The 17,203-nt window shown below is 51.0% G+C and overlaps 1 protein-coding gene across 1 annotated transcript in view; it reads right to left on the reverse strand.

Annotated features, from left to right (window-relative positions):
• LOC111154010 (transmembrane protease, serine 4) overlaps positions 1 to 17,203 on the reverse strand; it is a 32,965-nt gene that overhangs the window by 4,310 nt on the left and 11,452 nt on the right. Inside the window, exons 2-7 of the mRNA XM_022513361.1 lie at positions 12,792 to 12,825; positions 9,311 to 9,427; positions 6,447 to 6,599; positions 5,248 to 5,377; positions 2,837 to 2,938; positions 1,845 to 1,885 (exon numbers count right to left, since the gene is read on the reverse strand). Of these exons, the coding sequence (XP_022369069.1) occupies positions 1,845 to 1,885; positions 2,837 to 2,938; positions 5,248 to 5,377; positions 6,447 to 6,599; positions 9,311 to 9,427; positions 12,792 to 12,825 (577 nt within the window). The remainder of the gene's footprint in view (positions 1 to 1,844; positions 1,886 to 2,836; positions 2,939 to 5,247; positions 5,378 to 6,446; positions 6,600 to 9,310; positions 9,428 to 12,791; positions 12,826 to 17,203) is intronic.

The raw sequence follows: 17,203 nt of genomic DNA on the forward strand, positions 1-17,203 counted from the left end.
CAGGTGATAGAGAATTACAAAAGTCCTGCCCAGGTGCAGTGTCCCAGCTGCTCCTGTGGAGTATTGGCAAGCAGACACCCACAAACTGCTCTGGGAGCCGGGACTGGGAAGAACATTCCAGATACTAGATCTTCCTATCCTAAACTCACCTTTCTCCAAGTCCCTTCCCCTGTGATGAGTAAGTCTCCCAATTTGACATCCTATGCTCTTTCATATGCCACTGTCCTTGGCTTTTCCATCATGGCCCTCAAGCTCTGGTAAAAGCCTCCATTCCCATCTCCCTGCCCTCCAGTCTCTCCAGTCCTGGTGGTCACGGCCACAGTGGTGGTTCTCTTAGGAAAAGGCTGCCATCCTTTCTGGGCCTATGCCAGGCAGGGGCTTTTCAGATACTTGTTATTCCAAAATCTGCTTTCTCCGTGTCTCCTTGCTCCCTCACAGCCCCGAGGCATCTTTATTTCTAGAGCAGAGTTTAAAGTCCTTCTGGAAGCTGCCCACTGTCCTTGTCTGAAGTTTCCGTCTAGCCAAATCGATCTGTTTGTGTAGCTCCCTAAAAAGTTGTTCTTCTTTTGCTTGAGGAAGCCCCCATCCCTGAGATGCTGTCCTATTGCTATTTATCTAAACCATTGATCCATTCAGCAAATTTGAATTAAGTGCCTACTGTGTTCAGGGACGCTGGGAAGAGAGTGGAGGACAAGACAGACAGACAGACAGACGTGGTCCTTCCCTTCTGGGAGCCTACAGCTCAGTGTTTAGCCTGGGTACCACCCCCTGGGGGCCGCCCAATCCCTGGAGAGCCCCCCCCCTTCTTGGAATTTCCATAGCCTGCTCCCAGTGTTGGCCTGTCTTTCATTTCCTTTGTGCTTTGGTCTTCCTGTTAAGACTGACAGCTCCTCAAGGGAAGATCTGTGACTTCAACCTCCCTGCGACATCATGGCCATTCAGCTCAGAGCACAGATGATGTGACTAATGGTTCAGTCATTTACTAGCTAGCCACCACGTGTCCGTCCCCACACACCAGGGATTGTGGGCATCACGATAGAACGTCTTAACATCCAACAGGGAAGCCTATATACTACCCAACGGCAAAGGCAGTGACAGTGGCCTTGTTCCACTCCACCTATCCAGTATCCGGCCAGCCTGGCAGGCTCTGTTCAGTTCTTCCACAAGTCTGGGAGGACAAGCTGGGTCACAGAGCTTGTTTTCTCTTCTGTTCTCTGTAAGGATCTTCTGGGGCAGTTGGATAAAAGGCTTTCTTGGGAAGAGGAACCTCAGAAGGGTCAGGTGAATTACTCAGGGTCACACTGGAAGCCAGTGGGACTGGTGCCTGGGTCTCTCTGTGGCAGTCAGCTATGAGTGCTGTTCAGTCTGGCACCTCCCACCTATGGCCTGTGTCTTTCTCTCTCTCTCTGTTCTCTCTCTCTGTTATAAACTCCTGAGGAGAATGGCCAATTCTTTGACTTACCTGTGTGCCTGATAGTGCTAGTGTGCCTGATAGTGCTAGACACAGTCTGTTTTTGCTAAACTAAATGACACTGTGATGGAGGAGGCCTTGAGGGCCTGACCAGGGTGGGAGGGCATGGAGGCCCAGTTCTATCCTTTCCAGTTTTCTCTTCCCTGCTAGCTCTTTGCTTTGGTTGTGGGGTTGTGTGTGGATGATACTAAAGAGTTCTTAATGTCCCCACTTGAAGGAGCATTGCCCTACAAACCCAAGGCCCAAGGAAGTAAGTTTGGGACAAAACAGAGATAAACTTAGAGTCTGAGAGATTTAAGAATGAAGATGAAGGTCTTTCTCCCCACTCTTTGCTGGCCCAGGGCCCAAACCCTCAGAGATGGGGCGTACTCACCAAGGCAGTGCAGGGAGACCAGGGAGCTTGAGAGACAGGGTCTGGAAGGGAGACACAGGGCCTTGAGGTTTCTGTGGGAGGTGCGGACTTCGGTCCCCTGACCCTGTTGACCCCAGTCCCCTTCCCGCACCTGGGAAATCTGGAATCCACATGCTGAGGGACTATATAGAAACCACACGACCATTTAGTTCAATGCAATTCAGTTGGTTTGGGTTCAAGATCCTTGATGTTAAGGACTCACAATGTGCTGGGCCCTGCCTGCGTCCGAGCCCAACCCAAGCCCTTGGCATCCTGGAGTGGAGGAGAGCAGAACCTGTAACAGTGTCTGTTACGCTGTGCGCTTTTCAAGTGAACGAAAAGGGGGATTTCAGTGGAATTACAGGCACATGATCCTTCTGCTACCATCTTGGTTCTTTTTAAGATTTACTCTCTGGAGAATGAGCAGCCCTCAGCAGCATCCCCGAATGCTGGGGAGCCAGCATCCTCTCTGGTACTCTCTGCTGCCATGTGACCATTTTTCTCTAGATGCTGAGCTCTCATGTGGGGTGGGGAGGCAGAGGAACAGGCCACTGCCAGAGGCTGTGGGGCCTTTTCTCTGGAGAGCTGGGAACGTGGAGAGGTCTTACCCTGGCCTGGGTAAGTGGCTGGGATGGACAAAGTGGCCTTTGGAATCTTGCCTGTTGGGTTTAATTGGGAGCGTAAAGCAGTAGGAAAATTTATCGTTTTATTCTTGGATGAAAAGGCCACCAATATGTAGACACCATACCTTGTCCAGCTGTCTGTTTTATATGAAAAATGGAGTCAACCCAGAAAACCTCTCAGAAATCTGGTTCTCTAGCTCTTGGTATCTGACAGTCTGCATGGCCTGGAGTTCTTCCTGTGGTCTGACTTATATTCCTCTTGCTGCACCTGCTTGGGGTGGCTGCCTACAGCCCCGATGGCAGCCTCCATATGTGAGCCTCTCGTGGGCCAGGGGGCATCCTCCCACTTACCCACTTTGGTTTTGCACCTGAAGCTCTTGGCCATTTTCTGTGATTCCAACAACATCCAGATCTTGGTCTGGGCCAATTTCCACAGCTTTGAAGGTGGGTTTGCTGCTCACATTGGGAGAGAGAGAGAGATGTGAGCTAGGGCAGGAAGTTAGAAGATGTTGGGAGTAGCCCCCACTCCCAGGAGCTGCGATGGGAAAGAATGTGTCCCAGGACTCAGATCTGGGCACAATGCTGATGTGGTCTTGCTTTCCCAGAGCTCTGGACAAGTTGTGGACGTGCTTTCCTAACTCCCACCTGTAGCCCTATTTCAAATGTCCTAGGATATTTTCTCCTGAATCATAGCCAGGGAATTAGAATGTGGATATCTGGTTTTCCGAACAAGGCATCTGGGCTGAATTGGGTAGTGGGGGTACTTTATGGCTCCCTTGGAGGTAGGACAGGATGAGATCAATCTTCACATGAGTCCGGAAGAGTCTCTCCCTTGGAGCACCCTCCCTCTTTCTCTCCACTGATCCATGTTTGTCTAATTTCAAACCTTGGGTTTAAGTTTTAGCTCCTCTAGGAAGTCTCCCCCGAGTCATCCCGTTGTCCTGATCATCTGTTCTTCCCCATCCAGCTATGCTAGTGCTGGCTCTGGGTGCAGGGTTCAGGATGACTGAGGCATGGGGTTACTGGCCACTGATGCTCTCACATTCCCGGGCAGGAGTTGTGCACACCTGGTGGGCCCAGGTACACCTGGAAAGGCCTGGGTGTGGCAGTACTGGGTTTCAGAACCCTGGAGATGGAGGCTCTTGTCCTGCCTCTGACATTAGCTTGATGTGTAACCTTGACAGGTCACACCCTTCCCTGGGTTTCCTTAAGCCTCACTTTCTCCCTCTGTAGAATGAGAGGTGGACCCCCTGATCTCTAGAGCCTCTCCCATCTTGAGCCATCTCAGGTTTATGGTCCTGGGACAAAAAGGGCTTCTTATCTAGGTGGAGGAAGGAGAGAGGAGAGAAATCTGAGACCTGGAAGGAGGGACAGTGGTGGAAACGGATAGTCCCTGGAAAGCTAAGCTGTGTTCACCCATTACATCCTAATGAATAATTCTGACCGGCTTTGATTCTGTAGAACTCAAGAAGCCAGCTGGTTTGGTGCATTAGTGCACTCTAGAAGAGCAGAAACGTTAGCATCCTATTACCTTAAGAAGCCCGGGAGACAGCCGGGTTGCATAAGGCAGCTGCAGCCCGCAGTGCTGCCCATGGTGCTGCCCGTGGCGCTGGGCCCTGCTGATGCTGCAGTGGCTGGACTGCAGTGAGGAGGAGGGGCTTGCTGCAGGGGAGGCCTGGCTGCTGCTGGAGGAGGGGTAAGAGCAGGGGCCAGGCATAAGCAGCCCAGCTGTGCCACATGGAGAGTGTTGAGCAGCAGAGAGGCCTGATAACCAGAGAGCACAGGGGGCCACAAGGTCTGATGGATCAGTAATGCTGCCAGGAGCGTTTACTGAAAAAGGACCTGGAGGCTGCTTTAGGGATGGACGGAAGAGAGTTCCGTGATTGACTGACGGTGTCTGCCTAGCAGTTCTCATTTCTGCCTAGACCAGTTTCCTAGAGTCCTTGGGGACCTGCCCCACTTCGCAGCTGAATAAATGGGTTCTTTTCCCTCCTCTCTGGTTATGCTCTCTGAGTGGTCAGTGGCCTCGCCTCTCCTCCCTTTATAGGGAAGGCCTGGGGGGAGGAGAGAATTACCCAAGCTGGAAACAGAGACGCTGCGAGAACTCCTGATACCCAGGAATCAAGGGGGCTTGGGCACAGCCCCCAAGCCTCTCCCTCCCCAGCTCCTACCAGGCGAGTTACTTATCTTTCCTGAACCTGTTTCTAAAATAGATACAGTAGTAACGACCCTTTTGGTTTTTGCCAAGATCAAATGAATATAAACGCATCAAGCAGATCACTCTTATGATTACATAACTCTTCACCCACTGAAGCTTTGGAGCTGCTGTAGAAATTTGCTGGCAGAGCTGTGATTGCCGATGGGGCCTCGATGGGATCAGGTTTGTTTAAACTGAGTTTTAACCAATGGGACATTGAATAAGTAAGTATTATACTGTGGGACAGGGCAGCTTCTTGCTGGGCTGTGAAGGAGTGAGGGTCTCGAGGAGCCAGCATGGTGTTGGGGGTGCGTGGTGAGGCTTACATTCTCTTGCTGCACCTGATAGCTCTCCTATGACATTGCCAGTACTCGCCCCAATTAACCCTTGAGGAAACCGGGGTTTAGGAGATTGAACTTCATGTTGGTTCTGTGTGAAAATGCTCAGGTTCAAGAGCAGTTCTGACTTCTGTATCTATATTTTTAGGAAGGGAGGGAGGAAAAGAGGAAGGAGGAAGGAGGTCGTAGGGGTGAGGGGACGGCCTCTGGAGGCTGGGGCCGGGTACCTGGCATAGCCCATCTGCCCACAGGCTGTCTTGGCCAGAGCTTCTGTGAAGTTGTCAAAGCAGGCAGAGGCCCAGCTCCGTGTGGCTGGGTCCAGCACTTGCAGGGTGGATCGGTCCCTGGAGAGGCGGACTTAGAGAGGAAAAACCTGGGTCAGTTCCAGGGCAGGGATCTGTCTGGCCCATCTCCCTCAGAATTCATCATGGGACCAGCACAACCTCCCTACGCCCAGACCGTAGAGCACTACAGAAAACCAACCCTTTCAATTTCAAAGGATGTTCTTCTGTTTGGCTTTGCCTGATTGAGCCTCATTTTGATGGTAGCTAGGGTGACCAGATGTCCTGGAAGGAACCTCCTTGTGGACCTCTTGTCTTGGTAGAATTACCAGCAGCTCTCCATTTTATTCTTACAGATACCAGTTTTGGTGATCTATGGTGACTCTACCCATGGTCCTCATGGCCTGCCTAGCCTGGGGGACTTCTCACTGAGGAACCTAGCTTCCTTTTGACGTGAGGAAAGAGGTTGAGAGGGAAGTATTATTGGCAGTAGGATGGCCGGTGCCCAGAGGCATTTGACTTCTGATTAAAAAAAAAAAAAAAAAAAAAAAAGGATATGTGCAGGAAGTCACTTAGTCCTGCCTGTCAAAACCCCCCAACACCCATCTCCTGGCTGTCTTTTCACTCCAGAGCCCCAGTACTAGGTGAATGAAGCTGGGCCAGCCCCATCTGAGAAAGAACATGAGTTTTTGTTGGAAACCTCTTCTAGTCCTTTGAAGGACCTAGCTCGGTCTTGTTACATAGCAGGCTACAATAAATACCTAATGGATAGAAGGATCAATAGTTAATGGCCTGACACCCACTTTTCTAGTCCCCTTGAAAGAACAGATGTCATAGAAAGGAGGGAACTCCCCAGCGTTATCCAATCCAGCTGTCTGCCTCAGTTCCATCCCAGTGTAGCAGAACGAGGCAGGCTATGTTACAATTTCCTGTCCCTTCTAGCCCGCATCTGTTCCTCATATTCACCGAGTATTTGCTCCGTGTTAAGTACTGGGAATCTAGTCCTGTTGCTCTTACGAACCTTGCAGTAGGGATGGAAACTGACCGGTCAGTTGGCAGATGCTGTGCCTTGAACTGGGGCGGGGGGACCTAAGCTGGTTTCCTGCTGTGCCCTCCCCGCTGGTCCCTCCAGCCCCTGGACTCACCTGCCACTGGGGACCCATCAGGGAAGGTCTTGACACAGTGCTGCTCGTCCTCCCCAGAGGCACAGTCCTGCTGGCCATCACACACTTGCCTCCTCAAGATGAAGTGGAGAGGCTGCCCGCAGAGGAAGTAGTATTTGTCCAGAATCACCTTGACTGGAAGGCAGGGGCAGGGAGAGGGCAGAGAGGACTGACCGTGAAGCAGGCAGCCCTGGCGGGGGTGGGGGATGGGATAGGCTGTGTTTCCCTGAAACACTGGGCTTCAAAATAGGCAGGTGAGGGTTCCAGACCCAGTGATGCCACTTGATAGCCTGGGTACGTAGTCCTGAGCCTCCGTTTCTGTCTCTGTAAAGTAATGCCTGTCCCATACCTATATGGTGTGAAGCGAGAGAATGTGTGGGAGAAACTTTTAAACAGCCCCACTGGCCTCATCCTCCCGGTGCTGGCACAGTACCTCTGGTAACGAGCACAAAAGATGAGAGTGCTGGCCCTGCTGCCTCCCCTGTGACTTTAGACCTATCACATCCTCTCCCAGGGCCTCAGTTTTCTCAGCTGTACAGTGGGGTGAGGTGGTTGAGAACGTTCTGTTAGCTGGTGGCCGTGAGGGTCTTGTAACTACCAAGTGCAGTTCTAGACTGGGTGTTTTTTATCTGGGGCTGAAAGAGCCACGGAGGGGCTGGTGTTTTGTTGGGTTTTGTCTCCTCCCTGCTGCTTTCAGATTCTGTTCTCCTTTGCTGCCTTGGCTAATGGGAATGAGTCTAGTGTTTGTGACTCCTCAGGCAATGAATACTTCACATTTCTAAAGGCTCCTGGTAGGAAGAGACCCTCCTGCCCAACTGACCCTACCCTTGGCCCCAAGCTCCCTCCTGTCTTCCAGTGTTGCCCCTGCCTAGCCACCCTACAGGTGATGGCGAGAAGTCTGACCGTGGCCTCACTGCTCACTGTGGGAAGCTTCCCGTGCACTGCCTTGTGTCATCCTGACGACGACCTGAGGAGGCAGGTGTTGTGATTAACTCACATTATGGGGGGTTTACAGAGTTGGGGTTTAATTCCCCAGGCCACCCAGCACTTCTGTGTAGAGCCAGGATTCCAGTCAGGGTCTGTCTAACCCCAAAGCTCTTTGCTGCCTCTCCATGCCTTCCCTGAGGGGCTTTGAGTTGGGGTCTGCTGGCCTGGATGCCCTGGGTGTGAGGGAGCATGGGAGAAGGAGCAGGCTGGATCTTTCCTAGACCTTCAGAGTTTGGTTCATGGTCAGGGCCCAGGGTAGAGCAGGGTCATTCTAGCCTCTTGATGACAGTGTCCTCGGTTGAGATCCCAGAAGCCAAAAAGTTGAGGGAACCTTGCCTGGGAGGGAGGCTCAGATGACCTCCTCTGGTTGCAGAACCCGGGGGACCACAGCATGGAAGCCATGTCACAGGGCCTAGTGGGTTGGGGAGACCTCAGTTCTAAATTGCGCAGCACTCCTGCCCAGGCATGCCTGGATGACTCTGGCCCCTTTCTCTCTCTCCAGTGTGGCCAGGCATATGCTCAGAGAAAGCCAGCTCTCCTCTGTATTAGCGTGAATAGAACAGGCTTAGGACAGCTGCTCTGCTGCTGCTGCAGACCCAGGGCCAAGGGCCGGCCAAGGTCCCGAAGAAATGCGCAAGCTCTCAGGGGTGGGGTGTGGGTAGTGTTTGTGTTGTGGATCTGCATTTCTTTGCCACAGATGGAAAAGGACTTGCTCCGTCTGGGTCCCGGGGTCCCGTTCCAGCTGTCTCTAAGTGTCAGGCCTCCTCTCTGAGCCCCGATGCTCAAGTGGAGGAGGAGGGTGTGGGCCCAGTGATCGCCGAGTGGTGGTGGTCGCTGCTAGTGGAAATGCCACTCTGGCTGTGAGTGCAGGCTCCTGAAGGGCCCATCCTCCCTGGGTTAGCAAACGTGTGCTTTTGTGTATGGCTCTGTCACATCTTTGCACCCTGTCTGGTGACCAACACTTTGGCACCACCTGATTTTCATCTGGGTGTTTTACTCACATTATCTCCCACATCCCTCTGGGAGAGACAGGATGTTTTACAGAGGAGAAGACTAAAGTTGAGAGCGGTCAAAGGACTTACTCAAGGTCACACGGCAGCAAGGGGTGTCCTGACTGCTAGCCTGGTCTGCTGTGCCCTGCTCCCCATCCTGAGAGAGCAGTCAGTAGCCTGCTGTTACTGTGGCGGTGGGGGGAGGCAAGGACAGTCGGCGGTGGAGTGGGAGTGGAGACCGGGATGGTGGGCATGGCAGGTCATTCAGTTCAGTCTTCGTTACTGAATGGCCTGCCAGAGATCACACTGGGTCTCGGGCACTGGCCAAGAGGAAGACAGCTACAGGCAGTGTGTGTGTGTGTGTGTGTGTGTGTGTGTGTGCGCGCGCGTGTGTGTGTGTGCGCGCGCGCGCGCGCTGTCTGCCTGGGTGGCTTCCCCTGTGCCTCCTGTGTGAGTCCCTGCCTCAAAGGTGAAAGGACTCCCCAGTCTTCTAGCCGTTAGGGCTGCTTAGGTGTCTGTAGGCACCTGACTAAGGAGGCAGGGTCGTGGCCGCCCTGGCCCATTGCCTGTGTGGGTTTGTACATATGCAGCTGTGCGTTCCCGGTGGTAGAGTTCATCTGGGGTAGGTGGGGGCTGCATTCACCTCTTCCTTTGACTCTTGGAGGAAGGCTCCCTTCAGAGCGGGGGGGTAGACAGGTATCACGCAAAGCTTTGTGCAGCTCAGCTGTCTGTGGCTGCTAGGTGGAAGGGTGGCGGGTAAGGTTGTGCTCAGAGGGGCAGGTGGGAGCTGCAATTTCCTGTGGGGGATGAGGGGGAGGTGGGGGCAGTCATGAGGGGATGAGGGCAGGGCTGGGGGCTGCCACTTACTGAGGACAGCCATGATGATGATGGTCGCCAGGCTCAGCAGCGCTGCGATGATTGGGATCCCCACCTTTTTGAAGGTCTCCAGGGGAGGAGTTCGGGGTTTGCGCAGGGGGGTGACATCTGTGAGGCAGAGGGACAGAGTCTGCTGTTAGCACTTGGAGATCGCCCCCGCCAAGGCTCACAGCCTACCTGCCCTCTGGCCATGGGGCTGAGTCGCAGAATGCTTTGGGGACAGTTTTGCTTAGCCCTGGGGTTTTATTCCTGCAGACTGGGCTTAGCTTCAACAGCTCAAGGTCACCCCACCTCCTTCGCTTATCCAGGCTTGTCCATCTTTCACCTGTGTCCCCCAGAGGAGCCTCCGGAACAAGATGTTGTCTCTTTGTCTTGACTTAGCCTATTCCACAGTGTTTCACCCTGTCTGGTCTGCCCTGCATCTGCCTGGGGAGAGGCAAGTACTTATTTATTTTACTATCATTTATCCTCTTTTCTGACTAACCTTTAGTTAAACTGTAAGCTTGAGGAGGGCAGGGACCTCTAACTCATTCCATGCTTAGTAGAGCCCTGATACGTGCTTGCAGTTGAGCACATCCTGACGGCCTCCATCTCCAACTCAACAGATAGGGAGTCCCTAGGATGGTCCTCGTCTTTAAGGAGATGCCAGTTTGGGGGAAGAAGCACACAAGGACAGAGTTGCCACTACCTCTGGATGCCATCAAAACACTTAAATGGGCCTCCGTAGGTGGTGATGCGGTGGGGGGGCTGGACCAGCTGGGCAGAGGGCTGGGGGTGTCGACGGTGAGCTTGTCGTGTGCCCCAGATGTAACATGGGCAGGTACGTGTTACGGAGGCAGGACTGGCAGTGTCGGTCCACAGAGAGTCTTGAACACCATGCCGGGAATTTGGATTTTATCATGAAGGCAATATGGAGCTATGGACAGCTTTGAGCAGCAGAGAGATGTGATCGTTTTCATATTCAGGAAGGTGAATCATTCACTGGGGAGGAGGTGGATGGAAACAAGTTTGGGGTTAGGGTGACCAGGTAGGAGCCTAGAGGTGCCTAAAACAGAGCTAATAATAACTATATTGTCTATTCATATGGTTATCCAAGGAGATGGTACCGGGGCCAGGATCTGAAAAGTTAAATTCTCAGGAAGTATCTGAGATGTGTCCTCTGGGATCCTCTCTCCTTGCAGGCAGTAAGCCGGGGCGGGTGCCCGGGGCTTCTCCAGGGTGAGCTAGGGCAGGAAGTCTGGCTGCCTTGAGTCCAGGGAGGGTGATAGGTCAGCTCTCTTCTCCTCACCTCCCTGTAGCTTGGTCTGTCACCTTCCTGACCTCCCTTTTTGAACGGTAATCTTCCAGTGTTACCTGTCCTCCTCCTGCATTTTTAAAAACACTTACCAGCTCTTTACATACTTTATATTTTACATATTATATGTATTTTCCATCCCCTCCTGTCTCTTTCTGAAACGAAGACTTTGAAGTTAAGGAATTTTTCTTCTTCTTTTTTTCTTCTTGTTCACTGCTGAATCCCAGGTGTCTTCAACAAGTATCTGCTGAGTGAATACATGCATCGCTCTTTGCTTGATCTCTTAAGCACATCCTTCCCATTTTTGTTCCGGGTCTGGTTTCCTGGCTCGAGTGAGGGCTGGTGATAGTCTGTCTCGAGCTCTTTCCTCAGCTCTTCAAGAGCAGAGAATGGCATCCAGCCAGAGACGGGTGCTCAGGAAATGCTGATATCATTGAATCTGTTGAAAGGGAAAGCATCGGAAACCTTGTGTCTCCTCAGAAGGAGACACAAAACTCAGGCCCGCGGGGCGTGGGCTGGTGTTGCCTGTCCTGAGCAGGCACCAGGGAACTTCTCAGTCTTAGCAGGTATTTCTTGAAGTTTCCAGCAGTTAGAGTGCAGAGCTCTCCTCTTCCCCGTGACCGTGGACATGGTGACATTCTGTTCATCCCTCCTTCATGCGTGATTTATTTATTGAGCGCCTTCTGCTCGGGACACGAGGTGGCTTATTTCCTCAGAGGTGCCTCAACTCTTGGGAGCCCCTTGATAGATTCCCCTGTCCAGGTCCCTATGTCTCTGCCTCCCTGATGTGCTCAGGGAGAACAGCATCAGGAAGGGTAGAGTTTTCTGGGTTTACATTTCATATGTAAAGTTGTCAAAGCACCATGAGCTATGACGAGCCTCCCGGCCTGCCACCATTCCTTCCTGCAGCTGGTCCTGCCCACCACGGCAGGACAGCACCTCCCAGCACATTGCTGTCATCCGGTCACATCCCCGCCTGAGAACCCTCCATGACTTCTGGATCTAGACCACTCTCTTCTCCAGACTTGCAAAGCCAGCATGATCTGGGGCCACATGGACTTCCCACTTGCCAGTCCTCAGTGCTACACGGACAGTTTCTGCCCTGGTCCTTGCACACCTGCCTTCATTCCTGCCTCTGAACCTTTGCTCCTGCTCTTCCCTTCACCACTGAAACCCTCATCACTTCCTTCTGTTTTGTGATAGCTTACTCCTGTGGGGACTTTGTCAGAGCATGCCTGATCCATGAAGCTGTTATTTCGGATCATTTGGCGCGGATCGCTCCTTCTCAAGCTTCCCTCAATGCGGGCATTGGTAGCAAATCTAACTTGTTTTCTGGTTTGGTGGTTCTCAGGGTTACTCAGGTGGTGGAGCCCTTGGATGTCTGGTGTTCTCTGGGATCACGGGGGTCTATCATTCTGTCAAATTCCAGAGTATAAACCAGGCTTCATCTTACTTGCGGAAGATTACATCATTTGTGATCATTATTAAAGTGGGGTCCTGAAATTGTTGCAGTAAGCGGGATAGTATGACACATTCCTTGTGGATCTGTCATACTATTTTGTGCTTTGCTCACTTGTCTGCTGGATCCAGCAGGCTATTGGGAGTGGTTCTCATTGGTCTAACAAAATAGAATGGGAGGGCGGAAAAAAATCCCTTAAATTTGGGAACGCTTTGTCTCTTAAATGATTCTTCTCCCGTAAATCAGGCAAATACTATCATTTTCTAGTCTGCCAGGGAAAATACCTTTGTCCAGCTTGTTCCATGGCAGCAGGTCAGACTGGCAACTCTGGGAGGGCAGGGACTCTGTCTTAACCTCCTGTTTTAGTCCAGTGTCTAGCCCAGACCCTGGCACGTGGCAGGCACTCACAGAGTTGTTGAATGAATAAGAAAGTGAGTAACTGAATGAATGAGTTGGAGGACCACCGCTCTTGGGGTTTTAGGTTTGATGGTCCTATTTCCTTGGAGACCATGCTTCCTACTTCTAGAATTATCCTGGACCTTAGAGTTGCTTAATACATTTTTGTTGATGGATGAATGAGTGGGTGGATGGAGATCTTCCATAGTGTTTAGCCCTCAGTGGTGGTGGTGAGGGGGTACAAGAGGGGGATAGTATTTATTTAGTAACTGACTGAAACTTGGAGGCTGACGTAGACAAGGCAAAGCTGGACCTGAGCTTACCAAGGCTGTTCAGGGGTTGGTCGCTGTCAGGATCCTGTAATTGAAGGAAAAACAATCTGTGAGCGGAGAGAGGGAACCTCTCAGGCTGAGGCTGAAGGCTCAGGACAGGCTCTTGGTTCTTATTTGCATCCCCTTCTCCCCGCTGAGTCAAAGTTGGGGGCTCAGTGATACCTCACTGGTTCTCAGTTATATGTCTTTATTACGTGGTACAACTAGCTTACTAATTGTAGCAGCTAGTTAGCAATTATGGAAATGATAGCCTGCTGGGTTGTTGTGTTGCCAGGTTACTTAGGATGATTCTGTCCTGCCGTCTGTTTTGGTTAACCATTTGCCTACTTTGATAGATTTAATTCTGTAAAAACCTGGACACTTCACAAAAGGGGGTACTTCAATAGCCACTCAGGGCCAAAAGATGCTCAATGTCATGGCTCACCAGGCAAATGCAGATTCACACCACAATGAGACATCTCTGCAGAGACATCAGAATGACTAAAATTAAAAAGACTGATAATACTAAGTGTTGAAGAGGATGTGGACTATTGGGACTCTTATACACTGTTGTCAGGAGTGTAAATCAGTACAGGTACTTTGGATCTGCTAAATCTGACTATGTGACTATTCTAGGATTCTATGACCCAGGAATTAGCCAGGAGAAATGAGTGCGTGTGTCTAGCGAAATATCTGTACAGAGATGTTGGTAGTAACTGCATTCCTAATAGCTACAAATCGGAAAAACCCAAATGTCCATCAGTGGTGGAGTAGATAAATAAGTTGTGGTATATTTATATGATGGAATATATTTCGACAACAAACATAACCTAGTGCTAAGTGCAGTGACCTATGGACTGATCTCACAGACATAGCAGTGACAGAAACTGGCGCAAAAGAGTGTACTCTGTGTCTTTCATATATATAGATTTTAAAAGGTGAAGTTGACCTATCGCGATACAAGTCAGAATATTGATTACCACTGGCTGGGGAAGTGGGGCAGTTATTGGCAGCAGCACAATGGAAACTTCTGGAATGCTGGAAAACTTACAGATCTTTATCTAAGTGTTGATTACATGGGGGCACGTATGTTTAATATTCACTGGGGGGTACACTTTAGATTTGAGCACTTTACTAAATACATGTTATTTTTGTTTACAAAAATACATGTTGTTATTGTTTAACAGCAAACAAAGACAAAACGTTACCAGAGCACTACGGTGTTTCTGTAAGTGTACTCTTAGGTCACCATGGACACACATACACGAACACAAGCCTCTGTTCTTCCAGTTACACTGCTGCATGTGTACATTCAGCACACTCACAGCCACATAGGGTCGTACCCAGAAGCCGTGCATACAAGGCTCACATATGAAGTCCATTCACCCCTTTCCTGCAAAGCAGAGGATAAGGGGAGGGGACTGCCAAGGCTCATGTCTCACTCTTGTGCCTCCCAGAAAGCTCTCTTCTCTTAGCTTCCTTTCCAGTCACTACAAGAGCTAGAGTCCCGGGGCTGGGTGAGCAGCAGGCCTGCCTGGGGTCTGGGTCTCCATCCCAGGACTCGTCTGCCTGTGGTGCTGAGGTCATGATGGTTCCACTGGTAGGTGGAGGAGCTGGAGGACTCTGAATGTTTCCACCTGGGAATTTTCCTAGTCCCATTTGGGGGTGATGGGCTTCATCTAACCTCTGGGTGGGTGTCCCAGATTAGGTATGGTTAGCAGCAGTGGGAGAGGGGGATGTCCCTGGATGTTTGTTTCCTTGGCTGAGTGTGGCAGACATAGCCATTGGGAGAGGGAGCTCCTTTCTTTCCTCCCAAACTCTGTAATCTGCCGGAGGGACGTGCCTGGCTTTGCCCTTTGGTGGCATGAGGCCTTGGGTGGCTGAGGGATGTCACAAAGGCAGCAGGCTCTGGAGTCTGCAGAGTTGGAATATAGGTTCTGCGTCTCAGTTGTGAGTCTTGGGTGTGATATAGTTAAGCTCTCTGAGCTTCATGTTCCCCCTCTGTAAAGTGGGGAAGGTGGCACTGGCTTCAGAGTGCTACCATGAGGTTTAGGTGAGCTATGTAGTGGGACGGCATGGCTCACACAGGTGCACTGCACTCCCTGCACTCCCAGGGTCTCCCAGCATTCGCTGCAGAACTTTCCCACTGGGCAGTCATCCTTGTTTCTTGTGGCGTTTGCACCCTCAGAGTTTTGCGTTGGGCTCGTACCCAGGAAAGACCAGAGAGATGTTGTTAAATGGAACTGGACTCTGGGCTCTGCCCTGTGGGTCATTCCTAGTCCCCTGTCCTCTGCCATCTCCAGGGCCTGGAGGGGGGACTGTTTCCAGGGTAAAGATGAGAACAAGTCCTACAACACTGCATTGCTGTGGCTGCCAGGTTGGGTAATAATAGTATCAATAGTACTTAATCTACCTACAGTCACTGTGTAAGAGTTTACCAGATTCTTTTGTCTGACTCGGTCAGGTTCAGGGTTGAAAAGGATCCCAATTGTCTGATAACCAGTAGGGGTGGCATTAAGTAATTAAGTATTCAATGAACTATTTGACAAGGCCCTGCTCTGGGAGCTGTGCATTCAAAGACAAATACTAAGTGCATTAGGATGGCAGAGTTGCCCAGACAGGCCATGCTGGGCCCTGCCCTCACCTCTGGCGGCTGGGGAGTGGGGGAAGGAGGGAAAGACAGGTGTGAGCCGAAAAAGCTGGAGCAATGAGCGCCATGTAGAGTGAAGCGGCAATGGGAGCCAGTGCCTGGTGGATACTTAGAGCCGGAGGCTTAGGGAAGGGGCCAGGGTGGTTAGATCTCGGCCTGTGGGCTGAGATCTGAATGCCAGTGGGGGAAGGAGAGAACCTGGTATTGGAGGGACAGAATAAAGACCAGCAAGGACAGGAGGAAGGAGAAGGAGGCTGGTGGTTGGGAAAGATACCCATGCTTGGAAGGTCTAAGCAGCAGGGCTTACCAACTGACTGGATGCTCTTGGGTTTCATGGAGCAGGTAGGAGGGTATTTGCTGAGGGGTGAAGGCTGCGAGAGGGGCAGGTTGGAGGGGTGTCAGGAACAGCCACTGAGTGGCCCTTTCCCAGCAATTCATTCTTTCTCGCTGAGTCTGCTTGTGCTCACATGCCTGCATTAGTTGAGGTAGGTAGGGCGAGTCTCTTGTTTATTATTAATTCAGCAAATATTGACTGTATGCTTTCGATGGGCGTGGCGTGATGCTGGAGACCGAGACACAGAGGGAACAAAAGAGGCTTAAAGCCCACACTTTCTTGATTCCTCATCTGTGAACAGGAGTGACCTCAGTACCCCTTTAGCGAATATGTTTTCGATTGTGATCCACTGAATAGGGCTTACACAGAAAACATTCCCACACCGTTTTGAAAACAGAGAAAATAAACTACATCAAAACTACAAGCTACAATGACTGTGACAAATTGGTAATTCATCATCCCTGGTGTCTCCTACAAGACCTGGCCCAGAGTGGGTATTTATTTATTTTAAAAAAGATTTTATTTGAGAGAGAGAGAGTGAGAGAGAGAACATGAGCATGAGTGGGGGGAGCAGCAAGGGAGAGGGAGAAGCAGGTTCCCTGCTGAGCACAGAGCCCGGTGCAGGGCTCGATCCCAGGACCCTGAGATCATGACCTGAGCTGAAGTCAGATGCTTAACTGACTGAGCCACCCAGGTGTCCCCAGAGTAGGTATTTAATATTTGTTGAGTGAAAGAATTAAGGAGAATGTCTTGGTTTCAGGGCTCAGTCCCAGGCCAGCCTTGAAGAAGCTGACTCGTACATCCATTCACACATTGGAATATTATGCTGCAGTCAAAACAAATGAGCTATGGCACCACGAAATCCCGTGGATGACATTAGTAATTTAACATTAAAGTAAAAAGCAAATCCCTGGAAGATTGCGTGTAACACAGAATCTTTTCCATAAGGAACTAGGAAATGATAAACATGGGGTTTAAGTTGAGGCTTATTTTCCAGGGAGCTTCTAGCACATTTCCTGGCCTGGCAAAGATGTAGAATCAATATTTGTTGAATTCCTAAACCTGAGAGACTTGCCCAGCACCCTCAGCAGGACTGGGGCTGTGGGGTGTGGGTGGGAGGGCAGGAGATCTCCTGGTTAGATGCAGCGCTTGTTTGGGGCGGTGAATTAGGAAGGCTTACTACATTGTTAAAGCCTCTAACCAGCTAGAGAGATACAAGGGGGCCCTGCGTGGGCCAACAGAGGAAAATGTCATGGATCCAGGATTATGATTCATCCAGTAGTGTGCCCCTGAGGTTCAAAGAGAAAAAAAAAAAGCAGTCTCCTGGCTGTGCTGAGGGGTCCAAAGAGTCAAGCTCCTATCCTCCCATCCTCCCATGCTCTACTCTGACTCTCATGCTGCCTGAGTTCTTCTGTCAAGTGGCCTGCTCTTTGGCTTTCT

Source organism: Enhydra lutris, unplaced genomic scaffold (genome assembly GCF_002288905.1).
Source record: "Enhydra lutris kenyoni isolate GAN:26980312 unplaced genomic scaffold, ASM228890v2 scaffoldscaffold34, whole genome shotgun sequence".
Classification (NCBI taxonomy): domain Eukaryota; kingdom Metazoa; phylum Chordata; class Mammalia; order Carnivora; family Mustelidae; genus Enhydra; species Enhydra lutris.